The 24452-nt window shown below is 42.3% G+C and overlaps 1 protein-coding gene across 2 annotated transcripts; it reads left to right on the forward strand.

The window, feature by feature from the left end:
- Nucleotides 1-12955: 12955 nt before the first annotated feature.
- On the forward strand, nucleotides 12956-18027 carry LOC137342678 (dynein light chain Tctex-type 1). Of its 2 annotated transcripts, XM_068006757.1 has the most exons (5): nucleotides 12968-13167; nucleotides 15091-15132; nucleotides 15229-15352; nucleotides 16243-16320; nucleotides 17773-18027. In XM_068006757.1, the coding sequence occupies exons 1-5, from the start codon at nucleotides 13141-13143 to the stop codon at nucleotides 17841-17843; spliced, it is 342 nt and encodes a 113-aa protein (XP_067862858.1). In that variant the 5' UTR covers nucleotides 12968-13140; the 3' UTR covers nucleotides 17844-18027. The 2 variants fall into 2 exon arrangements, with proteins under 2 accessions (XP_067862859.1, XP_067862858.1); XM_068006758.1 differs by lacking the exon at nucleotides 15091-15132 and having other exon boundaries at nucleotides 12956-13167.
- The last annotated feature ends 6425 nt before the right edge of the window (nucleotides 18028-24452 follow it).

Genomic DNA, 24452 nt, shown 5'->3' on the forward strand with positions numbered 1-24452 from the left:
CCGTAATGGCCCTGAGCTATGAAGTGGGAAATCAGTCAGGGTTCCTGTTCCTGATTGCTAACCTGCAACCTTTACTGAAAAGTGCACAGGATTAGGCACGGCTGCAACAGTCTCCATGGATGAATTGCTTGTGAAGATTAGCCACTTGACAGAGGGTGGCTCATGAAACTCTACCAACCCTAGTAACAAATGTAAGGAATCTTACAACACCAGGTTATAGTCCAACAATTTTATTTTAAAATCAAAATTGTTGGACGATAACCTGGTGTTGTAAGATTCCTTACATTTGTCCACCCCAGTCCATCACCGGCATCTCCACATCAACCCTAGTAACAGTCAGTGCCTTCAGGAAAAGGAGGGGAAAAGAAGGGAGTTAAAAAAAAAACAGACATGAAACACATATGTTTCTATTGCATTTATTGAAGATTGTTCATGCAATTGTTCATGCAAACATAACATGGGGTTATTTTCTCCAGTTTTATAGAAAGGAAAGAACTTGCATTTATATAGGGCCTTTCACAATCTCGGGAGATCCCAAAGCACCTTACAGCCAATGAAGTACTTTTCAAGTGTAGTCACTGTTATAATGTAAGAAACACGGCAGCCAATTTGCGCCTAGCAAGGTCCCACAAACAGCAATAAGATAATGACCAGATCATCTGTTTTTAGGTGTTGGTTGAGGGATAAATATTAGCCAGGACACTGGGGAGAACTCCCCTGCTCTTCTTTGAATGGTGCCGAGGGATCATTTACGTCCACCTGAGAGGGCAGATGTCTCATCCGAATAAAATCCCCAACCTTTTGATACCAGGCTCGAGTCGTTTATGAAAACAGGAAATGATGGAAATACACAGTAAATTGGTCAGCGTCCGTGGATTAGAACAGAAAAGTCGACGTTTTAGGTGTGGGCTCTTCATTAAAAACAAAACGGGTTTGCACACCTGAAGCGTTAATCTCTTTGTTCTCACTCCAGGGTCTGACCGGCCTGCTGAGCGTTTCCAGCGTTTTCTCTTTTTATTTCAGAATTCCAGCATCCGCAGCATTTTGCTTTTTACTCGTTTATTGAGAAAAGCTGCAATTTACACTTGAGGGACCGCTGGGAACGGCCAAGTGAATCTTCTGACATTTTCCTTTAAAACCGTAACGCAACACACACACAAAAAAAAAACCCAGAGTGGGTCAGGCTGGGAATCCGATAGCAGGTTAGGAAAGATTAGCAGTCGAGGGGCCCCTTCTGCTTTGGCTGATCAAAAGGGAATTGTTTTTCAATGTATTCTGATTGGCCGCATTGCAGCTTCAGAGAGCCCAGCTGATCAACAAACCACCGCCCCCCCCCCTCCCAACCCCCCACCCCCTCCCCCCTCCCCCACCCCCTCCCCCACACCCCAGCTTCGTGCTTCAGACTCGCCCATGGACGACTTGAATTTCACTTCAGCTTGATAGCTGCAGCACGTTACCAAGGCAACTGCAGAGTCAAATCCCGAAGGCAGCCCCAGGCAGCTTGGGTGGTAAGCATGCAAAGTGAATCAGGCTGGAGGACAGTACATTCCATTCAGATCATCCTGCTCTGTCTGACCTGACTAAAATCTCATTCGCGTGGGCAGGATGTCAGGAAGCTTTTTTAGATCTCCGGGTCTTGCTTTAAAGTGAACGATGTAAAGCTTTTCTCCAGCAGGTTGGCTTTTTTTGTTTTCATCTGGAAGCACAGCACTGCTGGTTAGTTAAATGGAAAAACATTTTTTCTAGTGGGGGGCAATGTATTTCAATGTAGTACAGTGAAATACTCTTCAATAATCCCTCTTTAGCAGACAAAAAATGGGAACTGATCTGATAGTTGAGGTAAAAAGTTAAACTGCAAATGCTGGAAATTTCAAAGGGGTGTGGGCGTCGCGGGCGAGGCTGGCATTTATTGCACATCCCTAGTTGCCCTTGAGAAGGTGGTGGTGAGCCGCCTTCTTGAACCGCTGCAGTCCGCGTGGTGAAGGTGCTCCCACAGCGCTGTTAGGTAGGGAGTTCCAGGATTTTCACCCAGTGACGATCAAGGAACGGCGATATATGTCCCAGTCAGGATGGTGTGTGACTTGGAGGGGAACTTGGAGGTGACGGTGTTCCCATGCGCCTGCGGCCCTTGTCCTTCTAGGTGGTGGAGGTCGTGGGTTTGGGAGGTGCAGTGCGTCCTGTAGATAGTACACACTGCAGCCACAGTGAGCTGGTGGTGGAGGGCGGGGGGATGAGTGCTGGATATGGAAAGCAGGTCCGTCACATCTGTAAGCGAGAGGTTATTGGTTCAAGCAGGGGTGGCTGCAGGGCGCTGCAACCGTGCAATTGTACCCCGCGGGCCCTGAGCGGATCCAGTCCCTGTAACCGGCCGCCCCTGGCAACATTGATCAGTCCAGGCAGGCTGAGCTCTCAACCCCACGTACTCTGCTTCTTCATGACTTGCCTGTATGGATCTTCCCCATCGTCAGGGGCAGTGCTAGGGCCACGTGGCCTGTACAATTGCACAGTCAGGGGCTCCGAGCCGATCCAGTCCCCAAACCAAAGCTGTACACAGGGCCCCCGCTTGGCAAATGCTGTCCTGAGGTCACGTGAGACCATTCATTAGAAGTCCCCCCTCACCACCACCACCCAACAGACCACTCAGGACAGAGAATCATTTCATTTGTAATGACATGTCCTGCTTGAAACACTAAGCTATAAACACCGACATGGATAGGTTGGGCAGAATGGCCCATTTCCATGTTGCAACTTCGATATATTTCTCTTTCAGATGCTGACTGGCCTGCTGTGCACTTCCAGCATTTTCTACATTTATTTCAGAATTGATCTTGAGGGGATCTTTTCGTGTAATAAGAAACATCTACATATTACATACGTCATTTTAAAAATTGCAGTGTGCCTTTTGAGCAATCTCATTAGCCATTAGCAATCACATGCCCATTCCAATTGCTGGGGTGCCTGCTGGTAATCTCATTGGCTAATAATAATCACATGACTTTCAAAATATTAGTTTCCCTTTCTCGCACTTGCATTGGTCAATAATAATCACCGAATTCTTTCAGATGTAAATGTCACTTTCTGGCCATTTCAATGGCCAACAGTGATCACCTGACCATCTGTGGGTATTACGAGTGAACAATACCATTTCTTTGATAGCTCCATGGTAACAATGTCATTGTTCTCTGGTAACCATGTGACAATAATAAGGACTGACATTACAATGACCAGTGACATCAAACATTCCCTTCAAACATATGATGCCAGGGTCATAAATCCATCTAAACTGTTCCTTGGACGTTCAAACTGATTTTTCTTTCTTTCACTAGTTTCAAATGTGTTGGTTCATTCTCTCAATGAGGCTCCAAGTTGATCCTTAAACAGAAACCTTCTTCTTTCTATCCCCGCAAAGGGTCACCGGGAGTTCCTGCATTTTGAATATCTGACCATTCAAATTACAAATGAATAGTCAGTCATGCATAAACTGAACCAATCACACAACATTGTTTTAACTTTGACTTATACTGTTCCCCAACCTGTAATTGGTGAAACCAGCCACATTTTACTGAAATAAACATTGTACAGAGATCTGAACTACAATCGGTTTTTAACCCGTGACTGGGTTTAACTCTAACCGAGACAAAAAATACCTCATGTTGTCACAATCTTATCAAATATCAATTTTTTTTATGTACTCAAGATGTGGGCAAAACAGCACTGTTGGTTAGTTAAATGGAAAAACATTTTTTCTAGTGGGAGCAATGTATTTGAATGTAGTGCAGTGAAATACTTTTCAATAATTCCTGTTCAGCAGGCAAAAATGTGATCTTAAGAAGGAATTGATCTGATAGTTGAGGTAAAAATACAACTGCAAATTTCAAAAGGTTATGGGCGTCACTGGCAAGACCAATTTAATGCCCAGCCCTAGTTGCCCTGGGGTGGTGGTGACGAGCTTTCTTTTTGAACCGTTACAGTCCTTATGCAGATGGTGCTCCCACAATGGTAACAGGTACAGAATTCCAGGATTTTCACCCAGAAATGGTGAAATCAGGATGATGTGTGACTTGAAGGGAAACATGAAGATGATGGTGCTCCCATGACATTGCTGCTGTTGACCTTCACGATGATAGAGGTCACAGGACTGGGAGGTGTTGTTGAAGTAAGCTTGGTGATTTGCTGAAGTGCATCCTACAGATAGTACACACTGCAGTTATAGTGCACCGATAGAGGGGATGGATATTGAATCCAGTGGTGGGGTGCCAATCAAGCAGACTGCTTTGTCCAGGTGGTGTCAATCTGAGTGTTGTTGTAGCTGCACCCTTCCAGGTGAGCAGTGAATATTCCATCACACACCTGACTTGAGTCTCATAGATGGTGGATAGGGGTCAGAAAATAAGCTATTCATTGCACAATACCCAACCTCTGACCTACTCTTGTAGCTATGGTGTTGATATGGCTACCCAGTTAAGCTTCTCATTAATGATAACCCCCAAGATGTTGATTGTGGAGACCCGGCAATATTACTGCATTAACTAAATAATATTTTTGACAAAGCAAAGAGAAAGCCAGTCATTTCCTGCTGGTTTCTGCTGACTTTGATAGCCTAGCCTCTCCCCAATAATAAAACGGCATATTCTCCATCTTACTGTGAGCAACACCATGGGAGAATATAAATTGGGAGAGTTCAACATCATCCCATTTATTGTAAAATCAATAGAGATAGGCAGCTGAGCTATAAATTAGGAAGATATATATGAATATATTCAAATAGTATTGTAACTAATTTTTCTAAATGTTGTTTCTGAGCAACTCACACACACTCACGCGCACATACACACACACTCACACTCACTCACTCTCATACACACACACTCACATGTACACACACGCACACTCACTCACTCATGCACGCACACTCGCGCACACGCTCACACGCACACTCACTCACTCTCATGCACGCACACACGTGCACACTCACACACGCACACACACTCTCAAGTACACACACACACTCTCTCAAGTACGCGCACACACACACACAAACTCACGCACACACTCCCTCACACACACGCGTGCACACACACACGCGTTCTCTCTAGGCAGTTGCTGAATAGCAAAAAAGAATAGGAACACGACCTGATTTTTTTGCTTCCTTAACCCAGTGTTTTCTGCTTCCCTCACTCAGTGGCACCACTGTCAACTGTAGCACCCTTAATGCTCGCTCTGGCTAAGCTCAGCTAACTAAGCACATACTTGGATTGTCCTGGTTTGTATGGCTGAAAAACAAACTGTGAAAGACCTTTTGGGAGATTGTCACAAAACTGGACTTTTCAGATCTGTAGAGTTTACAGTAACCTTTACAGGAAATAATGCAAACAAAATTTAGGTAATTTTTTTTCACATTTTATTCTGTCAAAGCACTCAGGAGAGATTTAAGTACAGTACTGGGTTTAGTGTTTCCTCCTTTGTGTGGTTGTGTGCTGCACCGGGCTTTGTTGTTCATACACCATCGAGCCGACTGCTCTCCTGGAGACATCTGAACTCTGGCACCAAGTACAGCCGCAGCTCTGTGAAGAAGCCATGGTTTCAGACTGGAACCTCCTCTGCCGTCGCACTTGATCGACAACATAAACAACCATATCTTCCACTGATGAGAGTTTACATTCCACCAGATGGAGTCTTCTTGCCAGCCTGTCTTGTGCAAACATTCTTCTGCGCAAATAGTGCATTTCCCTCACAGATAAGGACTCAGCCGCTTTGCTGGAAGAAAATGATCTTCTGCAGAAATCTGTCAACCTATATAATATCTGAGGGAATAAAAATGATTGAATCATATATATATTTCCATAACAATTGCAGAGCTAGATACAGTCGCTTTAGAATTGATGTGTGGGATGCAACCTTTATCCAGTTATGTATTTTTTCTCCATCTCCCTCTCCATAATATTCAGCTGTACAAGTCCGCTGCATTACAAAGTGTTTTCTGTTTTTTCTCACCAATAGGTCAGAGAGGAATTTCCCAGATTTCCTTTCCCCAAATTGGCCTGGGTTTTTATCTTTCTTTCGCCTCTCCCAGGAGATCACATGGTTTTGGATTGGGTGGGGAGTGTGTTTATCGTGATGCACAAGGCATCACAATTGTGTGGGACAGGCTGGATGGACCAGAGGGCCCTTTCCTCCCTGTCGTTGTTCATATGTTCACAATAAAGGCTCCTTGTTTGGGTCCATTTCTACTGGTGCAAGTCATTCTCTGGTACATCACCCAAGTGGCTATTTGTCAAGTATAGACAGTGGGTTTTGGCAGGCTATTCAACCGGAGAGAGGAGACAATCAAACCCATCCCCTTCTTCAGCCAGTGGTCCCTATGCATATATACCTCCAGAAATGGGCCACTTGATAGTAATGAGGAGCAACAACCTTGGTTGATTTCCCATCCCCAACCCAGGGGTGCTGATTGTGATCAACTAACTCAGCCCACACTCAGAATCTTACTAGGACAGCAGTTGGACCACTACAAGATACTGCTGCACCCCTGTGTTTGGAAGGGAAAGTCGGTTAGTTTTCTTGCTCCTCATCACTATCCAGCAACCCTGACCGGAAGTACACGTGGATGTTGAGTGAAAGGAGGATTGGGTTCATCTGTGATATCCCTCATGGTTGACTCTCATCATCAAGGTCCACACATGAGTAAAAGCTTTTTGGGCAAGATGCTGGAGGTCAACTTACCTGTGGAACTGTACCCCAGCAAGGAGTCAAAGCCATGAGATACAATTTAAATAACCTCTTCATAGCGTCATCATTTAAAAGACACCTTTTAATGACCTCCTTTAAAGTAACATTTTCTCCCCACTATATAAATTTAATCATGCCACAAACTTACCACCTGAACATAAGAATATAGGAAATAGGAGCAGGAGTAAGGCCATAGGACCCCTCTAGCCTGCTCCGCCATTCAATAAGATCATGGCTGATCTACTATGTCAACTCCACTTTCCCGCCCTATCCCCATATCCCTTGCCTTTTCTTGTTCTCCGACTGATGCCTCCCACTGTCCCATCATTGGCTCCCCCTTCCCTATTGCCAATGTTGTACCAATTCAGATATATTTAGAAAACTAAGCTTTAGAATTGTCTGTGCAGTGTGAATATAAAACTTGTAGTGCAGAAAACCAAGTAAAGTTGTTGCACTTGTGGGTGTCCATGTACATACACTACACATGCACAAGACATTAATTGCACATGTTGTGGGTGCAGCTGTAATGATTAAAACACATACACATTATATTTATATATATATACACACATATATACATGAAACACACAAACACACACACATATATATTTTAAAACATTATGTTAAGAGGAGGGGATAGTGGTAATATGTGATGGTGCAGGAGAAGACTGGCAGAAAGGACTGACATTACTCCAGCTGTATAAATTGGGAAGCTAATGTCAGAAGCAGCAAGTTTGACTGCTGAGTCTGGATTATGGAACGAGGCCTCAGCATAAGCCTGCTGGTTGTCATACTTAAGCTGACATGTCTTTAATGCAGCATGCCTGCTGTATTGAAAGTGTGCAGAGCCTGTGCCTCTTGCTCCCTGACGTTCTCCCCGCTCCCTTTTCCTCCCGTGATTTCCGACAGCCTTTTCTCTGCTACACCTGATCAGCGTACGTTTATCAATTTAGGAAAATTCCAGAGTTAAATCAGAGCTGCATACGATTAAGGAGACTCAGTATCCCATCCCCCACCTCAGCCTCGTCTCTGGAGCTCTCTGTCACTGCCGGGTTCACAGGTGCATCAAGCCAGTCCTGTCAACAAACTTCCCTTTTAAATGCTTAAAGATAACATCACAGTCGATATTGCTAGTTAAAAGAGTATTTATTACCTCTGCTCTCATTCGATCTAAATGTGTTTAAGTCTCTAAAGATGTTATAAAGACAGAAATACCCCAATGGATTTCCAAGCTCCCAGTAATCAATCAAATGGTGATTTTTAACTCCTCAGACTCCTCTTGTGTAGAAACACCATTAAGTGATTATGAGAGGATGTGAATAAATGATTGTTATTAACTTATTAGTGTGATAGTCCCTTGTTAATGTAACTAAACATTCTGCAAAGCAATACTGAGCCCCAAAGTCCTTCATTAACCTGGTGATACCACTCTGTAAATGAGCATCTTCTCTTTCCTCCCCCAATTTCCATCCTTCCCCTTTTTTTCTCCTCTCACCCTGTTGAAAGTGTTAACTCCTCTGGGATAGGGTTCCATAGTGCTGGCCATATTCCAGCAACTCTCACTCACGTGTGAGGTGGCAGGCTATTCAATCTGGGGGGGAGGGGAGAAAGGGGGGAAGGGGAGGGGGGGAAGGGAAGGGGAAGGAGAGGGGGAGTGTTGGAGAGGGCTGAGGCTAATTGCAGTGCTTCACTTGCTGTCCTGGCTAAGATCACTGAATTCAGTATAGCCTGTGGATCAAACCTAACACCTGCTGATCTCGGTGGCTCGGTCCCTTTTTTGTGTTTGTTATCTTCTCACTATCAGGAAAGTCTTCACAAAAGTAGTCACAGGGTGCTAATCCCTATGTAGAAGGGCCTGACTTGTGCTTGGTGCCTTAGAACAGCTGAAATCAGGAGCTCAGGCATAAACGCACATCTGACCACTGTCCTTAACCAAAACAATTCTCAAATAATGAATGGTTCCTTTCCTTTTCTCTCCTTTCCTAAAGTACCAACTCTTGCTGACGTACGGGTCCTCACCGGCAGCCCTCCAGAAGCTCAACCAAGTGCCTATCCCTCATGTGTCAGCCTAGAGAGTGGATGTTAGCAGACTTTTGAAGCAGAGGAGAGCATTGCAGTGACGCCCAATACTGTCCTCACCTGACATCCATATGTACATGCACATTCCAGCCGGGGTCACTGGATCGCAATCAGGCGATGGAACTCCAATTGACTTTTCACCCCCTCCCCCACTTTCTCCTCAAGGCCAATTCTTATCCTTGTGTTTAAATCCCTCCATGGCCTTGCCCCTCACCATATCCATAACCACTTCCAGGCCTCCAGCTCTCCAATTTCCCCTCGCCGCTAGCCCTCCATTCCTCTGACTCCAGCCTCTTGTGCAGTCTCCACCCCGCCCCCTCCTGTTGCCCCACCATTGGCAGCCTTGCCTTTAAGTGCATAGATCCTACTTTCTGGAATTCCCTCTGTAAGCCCCTTAGCCTTTCCACCTCCATCTCCTCCTTTCTCTTCTTAACACCCACCTCTTTGAGCAAGCTTTTGGTCACCCCTCAAAATAAGGTTTGTTTGCCAAATACGGATCAGAGGATGGTGGAGAGGTGTCACAGGTGCTGCTCGTGAAATCATTTGGGATATTTTCCATGTGAATTCGAGACCAGATTGTGGAATCGGTGGCCTTGCATTGATTGGGATTAGAGGAACACTTGGAAGTAAAGAAATCAGAGGCTAATCTAGCCATTTAAGTCGAAGAAAAAGCAGCAATAATTTGACAAATGGTGCCACATAAATACCAGCATACACTATCTCCTTCTTTGGCTCAGCGGCAATTTTCCTCATGCCCCTGCAAAGCACCTTGGAATGTTTTTCTATATTAAAGGCGCTACATAAATGCAAGTTGTTGTTGTAGTACCCCAACTGCTGGCTGAGATGAGCTAACTCAACAGACAGTACGAATCAAACCTTGGACCTTCTGACCTATATGGTCAAGTACTGCACTGAGAATTGCCTTTGACAACTAACCTTCAATACAGAGTGAATACTTTTTCTCTTGAGAGTAAAGAGGATGATGAATACTAAGATTACTAAGCAGGCGATCAGCAAGGCGGTTCCTGGGAAATTGTTACCAAACTCAAAATAAGGTTTGTTTGCCGAATTCGGATCAGAGGATGGTGGAGAGGTGTTACAGATGCTGCTCGTGAAATCATTTGGGATGTTTTCCATACGAATTCGAGACCAGATTGTGGAATCGGTGGCCTTGCTTTGATTGGGATTAGAGGAACACTTGGAAGTGAAGAAATCAGAGGCTAATCTAGCCATTTAAGTCGAAGAAAAGGAAGCAATAATTTGACAAATGGTGCCACATAAATACCAGCACACACTGACCCAAACACCCTGTATCACACAATACACATAATGGTTGGATTATGAGGTAAACCACTGTCATCACATCTTTGTGATGTTCCCTTATTATATATTCAATTACAGCTTATTTGAATACTGATTTCTGATTTGCTGAATGGTACAACTTAATTGAAGATGTCTTGATGATATAATATTCAATGGTGCCATTATTGTATTCAACCACATGTAAGTCTGTTTGTTAGATAAATAGGCCAATGATTTTGAACAGGTTGAAAAATAAGAATTTAAGATCTTAAAATGTCTTAAATATATTTTATTCCATACGATTTTCTCCCCTCTGTTCCTGATTCATGCTGCAGTAGACTGCCACAGGCAGTAATCATCACTTAGAACCGTAGACGAGGCTATTTGGCCCATTATGGCTGTGTTGGTTCCAAAACTAAACCCACTTCCCTGTTTTCCATTCATATCTTTCTCTGTTTCAAATATTTATCCACTTCTCCCTTAAAAGATTGTGTTCCTGCCTCATTTCTTCTCCGAGGTAAAACATTTCTTGCTACAACAACCCTCTGCGTAAAGAGGTTCTTCATGCAGGACCTCCCCCAGTGGCAATTTATTGGCAAGTATTTCTTATATCGCCCTAATTAGTCTGATTACTTATAAGCGTTATTACTTTTGCAAATGAGATATGTATTTTATACAATGAATAAATTATTTAAAGTACTGTGGATTGGGCACAAGTTACACAGTCTAGCTTCACACAATACATCAGTTAAATATGCAACATAATCTACATCCTTAATTAATTCATAACTTACAGAATATATTGTAATACTGTAGTAGAAATCCAATACTAGCTTTAATTCTCTTCAGTTAAAGACTAGAATTTGAATACGACAGGCACTAGTCAGGTATAATGTCCTTTTCACAACTGAAGAAGTCATAAACCAAAAATAGCATAGACATCAATTCTGCATGTGTTTTTAACTCTTCCCCCCCCTCCCCAATCCCCCCACACCTTGAAATTTGTTCTTGATGCTACTGACACATGTTGGGGTAAAGTTCTAATGGTGCCAATAACCCTCTGGTACTTCATTCAAGCAGCCATTGTTTGTCTGAACCCAGATGGTGAACGGTGGCAGACAATTTGACCATGAGGGGCTTCATAATTGACCCCAATCCTCTCCTCTCCTACCACCCACAAATATCCATTTTCCAGCAAAGGTTACTGGATAGCACTTAGAGTGGGAACCCTGGTTGATTGCTCCCCTCTGGTGTCTAGGGCTTCAGGTTCATCCTGTAGAAGGAGATGTCTGTTAATATAAAGCTCTGCACCACAAATCACAAGACTGCAAGATAATTACGCATGAGGAAGGCCATTCTGCCCATCTTAATTCATCCATCAAAAATGACCCTAAAGACCCTCCTTTGCTGCATCCAATTGGGCCTTACATGATTTCAGGGTCCTCACCTTCATTACTGTATCTGAGAATCTAATCCTCGTGTTAGTCACTCCTTGTGTGAAGAATTTCCTGATACGAGTCCTACATTTGATTTTTACTAATTTAACATGTGGTCCCTTGTTCTACTCTTGCAAATGAATTTCAAGTAATTTTCCAGACTAAACTTTTCTAAACTATCTACTGTTGTATAGATCTCAATAAGATCACCTGTCGGATACTCCCTTTCAAGGATGAAAAGCTGAGGTTTCTCCAGTTTTTCCTCAAAACGCCAAAGGCCAATTGCAAGGATCAGTCTTGTGGCTCTTCTCTGCACTGCCTCAAACACCTGAATGTCTGTCTTGTGTCTCAGTGACCACAACTGGACACATTACTCAAGCTGGTCTGACCGGGGCACTGTACAGTTTAATAATGACTTCTTCTGACATGCATTCTACTGCTTTGGCCATAGAGTCCAACATTGTTAATGACAGCTCTGCATTGATTGGACATTTTGAGTTTACCAAGACTCCCAAGGTTTCTTTCAGTTTCATGCGTAGTTATTTCAACACTGTTCACGCAGTATCTGTGTTGCCCATTTTTCCTTCCAATATGCAGTAGTTCACACTTGTCTGTATTTAATTTATCTGCCATTGTTCTGCCCACTTACATATTTTGCTCAGTTATTTGTGTAATTTCTCAGCTGTCTTCTCCCATTCCATTGTCCCTCCTAGTTTGGTGGCATTTGCGATGGTTGATCATTTTTTTGTTGGGAAGTCACCAGAGCAATGTGTCAGATGTATTTGCATTTTACAAGGAAAATAGACACAAATTTGTCAAGTCACCAATTTTTGTTTAAACTTTGAACAACTGTAAAAAAAAAAATCAGATGAGCAACAGATTAATTTGACAGTCACTGTTGTACCAAAATAACATAAGATGATAACATAAGACCGAGGTCAATAGATTTTTTTGTTAGGTAAGGTTATCAAGGGACATGGAGCTAAGGTGGGTAAATGGAGTTGAGGTACAGGTCAGCCATGCTGGAGGGGCTGAATGGCCTACTCCTGTTCCTATCAGACATGTTGGATTCAAAGTGGAGCAAAGGTGCAATGAGAAGGAAACCTTAAGGTGATGACTTACATCACAGTTCCAAACGGCACCAGTCTGATTAAGTATTTGAGGACAGAGTTTCTTAAGAGGCAATGCATTGAGTCAATCTATGACCTGTCCTCACATCTCCTTATGTGGCTCAACGTCAAATTCGGTTTGCTAATCCTCCTGTGAAGCGGCTTGGGACGTTTTACTGCGTTAAAGGCTATTTATAAATGCAAGTTGTTGTTGTTTCGTATCTAAGAACGTGTAGCGATTTCATTTTTAATGGAAATGGTCAAGGACATAACTGGGAAGGGGTCGTTTACAGTTCGAATTCCCCTTTTCCACCAGTTGTTTTTTTTTTGCGCAGAAAAGCACCCGCAGTAGTTTGCGGTGACATGTATGGTGTGTTTACTGGCACCTCATCCGCTGATTCCCACCCACAACCTGCTGCCGAGGGCTGGCCTGACTCCCTAGCGATCAGTTTTGTTGTAGTTACAAACGCTCGGAGAGAGTGACCATGGATGAGTTTCAGCCGGGAGAGGAGGTAACAATTTATATTTAAAAATTAAAAAAAAAGAGCACGCGTCCGATTTGAAACTAAACACTTTGCTTTGGTTTGAAGTGCAGGGTGGGTGTCCTTTCTCATTGCGTCTGTCCTCCTCTTTAGATCATCTCATGTCAGTTTGGTGCAAAAGGGAAAGACCTAATTCCGTGTCCTGCAGTCGAGAATGGGTACGCGATACTTGGTATAAGAGCCCCGAAAGGGACCCTGTGTTAGGGACAAAAGAAGAGAGACTGGGCGGGAGGCATGGTAGAGACAGCTTTCCGCTAATCTGTACATGTGTTATCGCCTGCGGTCGAGCTGGGCTAAGCTGCGGTCGCAATATTTACAATTGCTTGGAATAGCTGCGCCTGGCCTGCGGATAGATCAGGTACTTGGTGCTGGAGTCCCATCCTAGAGCAAAGCAAGAGTTTCCAAGAAGTGACCTGGGAGGGTTAGAAGGAATGAAAAATCCCAAATGTCACTTTTGTGAAAAAAAAAACAATTAGCAATGGTTGGTATGTAACACTCCTTTCACACAAAGAATGGGGGGTAGGAAAGTTACTTTTAACGTTGGGTTTTTAAAATCATAGCCTAATTCGGACAAGTTTTTTAAAAAATGGCTGGGATCATAAATGCTTACAATGCTAATGAGCGAGCTTTGATGTTGTTTCCCCAAAGACTGTAAATAAACAATTCATTAGCCTGTCTAGGCAATGAAAAAAATACCTCACAATTGTTTTTTTGTGATTTTGTAGAGATACAAGATAGGGCCAAGGATACAGGCTAGCAGAGGGGCTTTTTGAAACAGGAAGGTTGCAAGAACACCAGGGTTTTTAAAGCGAAAGCTGTGAGGGCTTTCCGTGAGACAAAGAAGTCCAAAATACTGCAAGAGCGGTTATATCAAGTTAAATAAGATGCCTTATTGAGGTGGACAAGGGTGGCATGTTATTTATTTTGCATCATTGCATGGAGATAAGTTACATTGTTTGAATTAAGTGAATCCAATCGTGTTTGTTTGGTCTGCTTTTGGAGAGATCAAAGCTAGTATGCCTGCAAAAGACACGAGTATTCAGTCCAGGTCACAAAGGGGTACTATTATTACAGCCCAGGATTACACTGTCCTGCAAGTAGATAATGGACATTGTGAGCCAACTCCCCTAAAAGACACTCAAAACTACTATTGGAAAGCAACTGATGTCACCAAACTCATGAAGGTATTTACAGCGGACATGAATGTGTAACAATGAAGTAAACTATTTAATAATGAACCAGAATGCACAATTTTAATGGATGCAACAACAACTTGCATTTATATAGCACCTTTAATGTACTGAAACGTCCCACGTCGCTTCACAGGAGGTATTAGAATAGGTGACGGGGCAAAGAGGTAGGTTTTAAGGAGAGTCTTAAAGGAGGAGAGAGAGGTAGCGAGGTTTAGTGAGGGAATTCCAGAGCTTAGGCCCAAAGCAGCTGAAAGCACACAGGATAAAGGGCATCTGGAAGGAGTTTGTACAATTCTCAATTTGCTGCCAATGGCCAGGAGCTGGTCCCCTTCCCTCAACAGGAAACTGAAATATTTGAATTGGACAGGTTAAAAGTTTCAGAGTGTTAATGGGACAGGTCAGGAGGACTGCAGTGGCCTTTTTGGGGTCTGTATATTCCTATGTGCATATAGAATAGTTGGTTGGACCACTAGACTTGCTATAAACCAAGGTACATTTAGTACAGTAGTGCAACCATTTAGTTTGCAAACTTCTGAGGTGAATTTAAAGTGAAATATACATTTACTAATCAAGAACAAATTGTAGATGAGTCAGTAAGTATTTTATTCTACTGGTAAACACAGTCGCATTATTTCTGAACTCAAGAGCAATAGAACATGATGGTTGCTTTAGCCTCACCAATTTCTCTTTCGCCTTCCAGACTGCTTTTGTTGTTGATGATGTAAGCACCATCATCAAAGAAGTGAGTGTTTTTATTACATTTTTATAACAAATTTTATGTCAGTTCATGTGCCAGGCTGATCATTTTTTTTGATACTTGTCATTTAAAAAATTTCAGGCAGTGGAAAACACAATTGGAGGCAATGCCTACCAGCACAACAAAGTGAATCAATGGACATCCACTGTGGTGGAGCAATGTCTGAACCAACTCACCAAATTGGCCAAGCCTTTTAAATACATTGGTGAGTGATCGATGATTAACATTTAATACAGCTTAATTTGTAACATGGCAAAAAAACTACCCTACGTGAACTATTACATGACAAAAACACTGCAAGTATATTGCAGCATGAGCTAGCCATATGGTCTGATTCTTCAATCCCGCTTTGTTTCAAATAAACAAAATCAAGATAGCTTAATGCTTCAACTCGTTCATCAAATGTCACCTTCAAAGCTTTATTCCTATTTTGTATCTGCAGCGGAGTACTTGCAGGCCCAAGCCAAGTTGAGTAACCACCTTCCCCTCCCTTTAGCAAACTAGTCTCTTGCCAGAAAATACAACCACCTACACTCTTCAAAGTGACTTCATTGTGGAAAGTCCCAGTTTTGTAAATTTGAATACCGATGAGTGATTGTAACAAAACATCACCCTTTGGGTAGAATCCCCAATCATCTCCTCCCCTCCCTTCACTGAAAGAGCTCTATGCTGACTCATTACTACTTTTTATGAACATAAATGATGTACATCCAGTTTGGACCCTAGTTCCACATCTTGCAGAACTAGAACAGTCAGAACTATTTACAATTGAAATATGTGGACGCAGCATTTGAGATATGAAACAAATAATAAAAAGTGAATGTGACAAAGCAGCTTAAACACACAATAATTGAACAATTTTTAGCAAGGTGAGTAAATATCGGAGAAATGCCTTTTTGCACAGGTGAAAAATCAATAGGACCAACACTAGGTATATGATGTACCTGCAGCCTGGGCACCAGTTATCAACCACCAGGGAATAATTGATGTGGACAGTGAAAAGATAATACTTTCACTTTCTCAATGGTAAACTTCAACAGTTCTGGGCTCCTGCTGTACTCAATATATTTATTGCTTTTTTTTCCCCAATTTCAGTGACCTGTGTCATAATGCAAAAGAATGGAGCTGGCTTGCACACTGCTAGTTCATGCTTCTGGGACAATTCTGTTGATGGTAAGGAAAAAAAACTGTATTTGGGAGTTTAATTCTTTACTTTTGGGAGAGTCAGTCCCTTATTGCAATGAATGGTGCAAAGGGTGAGTTGTAGGTGCAGAATGCCTTGTCTAGTTCAGTTTCAAATTTATATTTTGTTTTAGTGACTGGCTGTTTATAAAAAGGCCCAATACAGTTTAAACATAATTCATCTACTGCTGAAGATACCATTTCAAATAACTAATACAGGCTCCTGTCCTGATGCCAGACACTACCAACACAGTAAACATGCACTGTTAATAGTTTTTTTTATATTCGTTCATGGGATGTAGGCGGCGCTGGCAAGGCCAGCATTTATTGCCCATCCATTGAAGGTGGTGGTGAGCCTCTGCCTTGAGCCGCTGCAGTCCGTGTGGTGAAGGTTCTCCCACAGTGCTGTTAGGTAGGGAGTTCCAGGATTTTGACCCAGCGACGACAAAGGAATGGCGGTATATATCCAAGTCGGGATGGTGTGTGACTTGGAGGGGAATGTGCAGGTGATGTCATTCCCATATGGTTGCTGCCCTTGTCCTTTCACGTGGTAGAGGTCACCGGTTTGGGAGGTACTGTCGAAGTGACTTCATAGTAGTAGGGTACAGTGAATGGGGTCTCAATAATAAAAACGCAGTGAAGTTGCAGTGCTGGTCTAGGCCCATTGTAACCAGAATGGACTATTTTTTATTCATTCATCAGATTTGTATCACACATTGCCCAGAGCTACAGCATTTAAGACCAAGTCCAGTAGGAGACCATGCCCTCACTAAATATGACAATTAGGACATCTTTCGCCCTAGTTTTATCTCCTGTTTTGGCAGAGAATCATGAAGTACAGCTCCACAGCTGACACCCCTCCATACCCCTCCCAAATGGCCAATCTTCGTAAGGAAGCCTAGACAGTGACGATCAGCAGGCTACTTAAGTGGGCACAACTTTTAATGCTCACCAGAGTCATATCCTCCCCAGACATTACATTGTCCAGCAGGGGGCACTCTGTAGTCACCTGGAGCCAGAATCCTGGTTAATTTGGGTCCCCTCCCTAATTAATATAGGACCAGCAAGGCCGGGTCTGAAACTTAGGACCTTCATACCACACTAAACTGTGCACTTGCCCACTAAGTCAGTAAGGGAAGCTTCAGAGGCAAGTTTTTGTGGCACATTATAATAGTTAGTCTTTCCTGCACAGTCAATACTCAATTTATGAATGAATGAGTACAGATTGGGTATTTACATGAAATCTAGTAAGCAGGTTGCCAGTGTAAATGTGCCGAAGGGAGAAAATAAAATAAACCTTCCTACAGAAAACTATCCTAACGGAGATGGACATTAACAAATGGAAAATATAGTCACCGAATAAAAACCAGTTTACATACTTTTTACACTTCTCTTAGCCTATTTTTGTCATCGCCTCACTTTGACTGCACTTTTTGCTTTTAGGAAGCTGCACTGTCAGATGGGAGAACAAGACCATGTATTGCATCATTAGCATCTTTGGCCTTGGTGTCTAGAACCTACTTCAGTTGCTGCTGCGTTTTATGTGGGAAGCATTTTCAAAATTGTTCTTTTCATAATTTTCTTCAAAGTGTAGTGTACCGAAATGTTTTGCATATCAAGTGCTTATTTGTCAATACCTATATATAGTACTGAAATTACACTTACACAATATACAGTGGATCTTAATTACTCAAAGAATGACTTATTGTAATTAATGCAATATAAGTTTATTTGCATGTTAACCTTTGGAACTCATTTCTAGTTACATAATGTCAGGGGGCAGGGATATTCTATATACATAGCTTACAAGGCAGCAAATATTACACCCAGTATCACATGTCCTCACCATCTCTATTCATTTGCATCAGCTATGCAGAAACTACTACCTTGAGCTGGAAGCTGGGGGAAACAGCTGTGTGTTACTCAGTTTATGAGATTTTGTTAAAGTTGATTGACCCAAATACAAGGTTTTCAGTTCCCTTGCTACATATGGCCCATTTATGCATAGAATATATGAGGAGTTCAAATGAAGCTGCAAAAGCAAAACTCAAAACAATTTGGAGTTATCTAAACCTCAGGATCATGCTCAAACCTAGAAGATTTTTTTTGGTAAAAGTATTATACATTAAATTTATGAGCCAGCATATTTTATTGTTAGAAGAGAAACCAACTGGGTAAGTACAATCAGCCAGCAGTAGCCTGCAAATGATGCGTAAGAGCAACTTTCTAGATTAATACATCATCCGGGGGGAACTCAGCTAGCCGATCTCAGCTATGGCAACAGCAAACTGTGCTTGCAATTGGCCACAACATCCCTGGCCTGGACAAAGAACCGAGGGGGCCGGAAGAGAGAAGAGAATATTATCCAAGATTACTGCTTTAATCAATCAATCTGTATAGTGCATGTGTATGGATATTGAATGGGGAGGGGGGGGTGGGAGGCTTAGCTGTAATGCCCAATGACAAATAGCCTGTTAGAGTTTACCATCTGAGCTCACACATGAAAGAATTGTCGCTTGAGTGAGCTGCTGGAATTCAGCTGGCACCTGTAGAACACACTTCAGTATGAGGGGGAAACAAAATTTACAGAGATCATACTAGGGTATTGCATATATTTTTCAGTCTTACATTACAAAGTACATTTTCATATGGCACATGGCTGATCTTAGGGAGGACAGCAGTAGGGATGCTACAATTGCACCTCTTGTGTAGAGGCTTTGCTTGGAAGGGGGTAGAAATCAGCCACGGTTCTGCTTGATTGTTGGCTAGTGATTTCTTACTGCAAGTGCACGTGGGTGGACATCAGGCAAGGAAAAGAATGGGCTTCGTCACTGTAGTTGAAAGGCCTGCCAAAATTCACAGTTGAGACTCAGGAGTAAAAGGTATGTGGGCAAAGTACCAGAGTGTGACAAGCCCAATGGACTGTACTGCAGAAAGTAATACATGGATTTAGGAGAGGAGAAACTAAAGAGGAAAAAAAGCAAGCAGAAAGATAACTACGAAAAAAGGTTCCTTGCAGTAGCAATCCTAATTTTGTTTTAACCAGAGCTTCTTTATGCAGCTCTGAATCTAGTCATTCGTTCCATAATGTACTAGCGAGAAAATAAAGGGCAATTTAATCAGAATTTCTTGAATATAAACCATAATGTCCTCCATTAAAAATGTTCAACGGTACGATTAAAAGACTACTTTGTGCAGCTCCATTCCTATAATTCTATAACTAAGATGATCATTTTGTAAATAAACCAAGGTATCTGGCCTCCACTTGGCCCATTCCTACAGAGGTTGATTAATACTAGCCTTAAAAAGGTGACTTGTTAAAATTCTGACTCTCATCATACCATGAATAATGTAACCTAAAGAAAATCCAAACGATACTTAATCAAGTAACAATTCTAGAAGAGTCCTTCATTGGCAGCAATCTTCATGGACGAGATTACAACAGGTATACCATCTAGGTCCAAAGAATTGACGGTTATGGTCCAAATGTCTTTTATATAAATTAAGCCCAGTGCTGGTTTGTTCAAGATTTCCCTCTGCAGTACCTCAAGTTGGGAGGTGGATAAAATCTATAACATTTTGAAAGATATATTTTCAACATCGAAGAGAATGAAACTACCTCAGGTCTTAGAGAGACCAAACCCCAGCTATTTAGGATTGGAGAACCTAACGATTTAGTTGGTGTAAAATATTGCTTTGTTGCTAGTTTTCAGGATGCAAAGCCCCTAGGATATTGGATATTCTACCCAATATTCTACCCCAGCTGTTTCCTGGGCTAACTTGCATCAAGTACTTGCAGGATGAAGTTACACACTCATTTTCATGAAGCATTACTCAACACCAAAAAAAGTGTGATCCATTGCAGGTCAATATCACTGAGTGCCCAGTCTATTAAGACCCAGGAGATTTAGTAGACTTGATGCTAAAGATGTCCAACCAATGCAGAGCAACAATCAACAAAGCTAATAGAATGATGAACTATACAGCCAAAACAATAGAATACAAGTCAGAGGAATTCACAATCAAATTTTGTGGTTTGGCCAGACCACACCTCAACTCCTGTGTCTGCTTCTGGTCGCCAAGACATGAGGGAGGCATTCAAGCACTGCAGAGAGCCATAGACCTGATTCTTAGTGTCAAAGGTCTAAGTTATGAGAAAAAATTGGGGAAACTTGGGTTTTTCCAATCTTGAAATGAGACACCTGAGAAATGATTTTTTTTTTAGATGTACAAGATAGTAAATATTATACAATATGTAAATCAGGAAAATTAAACTAAATTGAGAGTGTAGATCATGGGGCACAGGTTCAAACTAGTAAAAGGTAAATTTAGGACTGATATCAGGAAGATTCTTCTTCATACAAGGATCCATATGTGGAATTAACTCCCAGAGTAAGACAGGGAAAATCCTGGACTCATTTAACTAATTAGATTGTGCAATGGAGATGGGGAGACTTTAGGGTCATTATGGATAAATAGATGGGCTAAATGGCCTTTCTTGTCCATAATTATTTTATGAGCTCTTCAACATCCACTTTCTCTCAATGCCACTGTAATATAGCTTAACCATGGCACAATGAAGGAGGTAGGTGACTTAGATTTTAGATAGAACCGTAACTGAAAGATTCCACACATTATATTCTCATTCCAAATGCTATCAGCAACCCCCTGCCTAAAAGCTCAGAGTGCAAGCTTTTATTTTCACCTCTGTCTCCCTAGACCACACACTAGGGAGAAGCAGGCAGGTAACCTGTGCCCAAAAGCTCCATCTTAAGCACATGTAAGTGGCAGGAGCAGTGACTATTCTCTCTTCCCTAAGGGGAAACGTCTGGCCTCCACTTAGCACCTTCCCAAAACTGAACGATAACTCAGTAATATGGAAAATCACAGGTGCAAACCACATTCTAACCTTTGCTGGCACTCTGCACGGCCTTTCCGGCAAGTATAATAAATTCTTAATTTCAGAAACTGGGATTAACAGATTCTTTTACCATCATCGTTTCAGCAAAATCAATTTCTCACCGTCTAAGCAAGTTTCCTGAAAAAACACCATTTTGACTGTCCGGTTTTCCAAGGATCCCAGATATCAATAGACCAGACATCTTTGACAGTTCAAGATAAGAGAAAAACTTATGTATGGGGGACTCCCAGTGAGGTAATGACCAGCAGTTTGTCTCATCATATGGGCCCTGTACTAACTGTAGCAATACAAAGATTGAGCTAAACTTACCACTATGTTGAATGCAAAGCCAGACCTTTATTCCAAACAGCACAATACATGCAGCAAAGATCCAAATGGTCAAAATAGCTAAGGGAGAATAATATAAACTAGAAGCAATACTGAACTAACCCCCCATCAGGATGGTTTTACGAATGAGTCAGAATTCATGACTAAAGTTGGTTTTAATAAAACTGCTTTGAACTGTACCAGGTAAAAAGAATGAATGTTATAATGAACTGTATTTCTATGAGCTGCTCGGCAGATAAATCTTGAAACATCCTATACCATTAAAAGGATTTACTTCTGATCTATAGAATCTTCTCCACAGATTTGCATTGGAAAGTTATAGCTGGAGGTCTTTGGCTGGGCCTAAGTTGAAATCAGCAGTCATGCTTGGCAGCCAGAAGGGGTCAAAAGGGGTCATGTTGTGGCATATTCAGGGAGATCAAATACACGTGGTTTTCTCAGTATCTGTGCTTTTTTGTAGAGCACTGGTAAGGGAAACTTTGCTCAGATGTTTTCTGACATTCACTTTGAATTTATTGTACAAGCAAGTTTGCTAGCAATTCAATTGCTTAGCAGTTTCACTCTGGGTATGCCAACAGGAGGTACTGGCCATAATCTTCCAATCATCCTTAGATATGGGGGTGGTGCCAGAGGACTGGAGAATTGCAAATGTTGCACCCTTGATCAGAAAAGGGTGTAAGGATAAACCTAGCAACTACAGGCCACTCAGTTTAACCTCAGTAGTGGAGAAACGATAATCCGGGACAAAGTTAACAGTCACTTGGACAAGTGTGGATTAATTAAGGACAGCACGGACTTGTTAAAGGCAAATCGCATTTAACTAACTTGATTGAGTTTTTTGATAAGGTAACAGTGAGGGTCGATGAGGGTAATGCGGATGATGTGGTGTATATGGACTTTCAAAAGGCGTTTGATAAAGTGCCACATAATAGGCTTGTCATCAGAGTTGAAGCCCATGGAATAAAAGGGGCAGTGGCAGCATGGATACGAAATTGGCTAAGTAACAGGAAATAGCGTAGTGGTGAACGGTTGTTTTTAGGATTGGAGGGAGGTATACAGTAGTGTTCCCCAGGGGTCAGTACTAGGACCATTGCTTTTCATTATATACACACACACACACACACACACACATAAATTAAAAAAATGACTTTGACTTGGGTGCACAGGGCACAATTTCAAAATTTGCAGATGACACAAAACTTGGACGGGTAGTGAACAATGAGGATAGTGATAGACTTCAAGAAGACATAGGCAGGCTGGTGAAATGGGCGGACACAATGGCAGATGAAATTTAACGCAGAAAAGTGCGAAGTGATACATTTTGGTAGGAAGAACGAGGAGAGGTAATATAAACTAAAGGGTACAATTCTAAAAGGGATGCAGGAACAGAGAGAAGTTGAAGGCGGCAGGGCAGGTTGAGAAGGCAGTCAAGAATGCATACGGGATCCTGTGAGGCATAGAGTACAAAAGCAAGGTGGTTATGAAGAACCTTTATACAACACTGGTTCAGCCACAACTGGAGTATTGTGTCCATTTCTGCGTACCGCACTTTAGGATGAGAAGGCCTTAGAGAGGGTGCACAAGAGATTTACTAGAATGATTGCAGGGTTGAGGAACTTCAGTTACGTGGATAGACTGGAGAAGCTGGGGTTGTTCTCCTTGAAACAGAGAAGGTTGAGAGGAGATTTGATAGAGGTATTCAAAGTCATGAAGGGTCTAGACAGGTTAGAGAGAAACTGTTCCCATTGGCGGAGAGGTCAAGAACCAGAGGACATAGATTTAAGGTGATTGGCAAAAGAACCAAAAGGTGACATGAGGAAAATCTTTTTTTTTTTACACACAGCGAGTGGTTATGATCTGGAATGCACTGCCTATGGGGGTGGTGGAGGCAAATTCAATTGCAGCTTTCAAAAGGGAATTTGATAAATACTTGAAGGGAAAAAATTTGCAGGGCTACGGGGATAGGGTGGAGGAGTGGGATTAGCTGGATTGCTCTTGCAGAGAGCCAGCACGGACTCGATGGGCTGAATCGCCTCCTTCCATGCTGTAACCCTCCAATGATTCTAACAGATGCATTTGGATTTGAAGCCTGAGCAATTTCACGCTATGGAAAATCTTTGTCGTCTTATTAGGAATGCTTGTGTCCAAACCTCAAACAGGTATACTCTGGATCTGATGGCTTTTAACTCAAGGACAAAGCTACAATAGGCAGCTAGTGAGTTATCCCTAAGCACAAGGTAATTGTGGCAATTTTTTCCTTTACAACACTTGCCAGGGATCTTTGAAGCCAGTGATTGCTAGTCAATCCCACACACAGGCAGAATGCTCACCTTCCATGAATGACATTTACTTAAGTTCCTGGAGTCACGGACCTCCTCTGTGGTCCCAGTGTTTACTCTTACAAAACTAACAAGGATATATTCCTTCAAACTTATCATTCAATGTCAGCACTGCATGTTGCCTTCGCTAAGCCAGAGGAAGTGTACAAGTTCTGCCTTATTACTTTAAGCTTGGAGACGTAAGCACCTGGAATCACTGCACAAGGCTTTGGTTGTTAGAGCTTTTTCTTTTTACATGTCCCTGGAAACCTGGGTTAGAAGCAGCACATTTGAAGCCTTATAAAAGCCATTGAAAAGACCTATTCTGCAAAAAGCTATGATTCCAAGGTCTTTGCAGTAAGGCCATGAATAGACTTGCCAATTGCCCTCAAGATTCTTTAGATAGTGCCGAACAACTGACGCTAGCTGATGCCTACAGCAGCATTTCAGCTACCTGAACATTCTCCATATGGGACGTGGCTGCCTCATGAGCTGGCATTCTTTTGCCACATGCACGGCAAATTATCAACTTGATGGTAGCAATGTACGTCTAGCAA

Source organism: Heptranchias perlo, chromosome 26 (genome assembly GCF_035084215.1).
Source record: "Heptranchias perlo isolate sHepPer1 chromosome 26, sHepPer1.hap1, whole genome shotgun sequence".
NCBI classification, from domain to species: Eukaryota; Metazoa; Chordata; class Chondrichthyes; order Hexanchiformes; family Hexanchidae; genus Heptranchias; species Heptranchias perlo.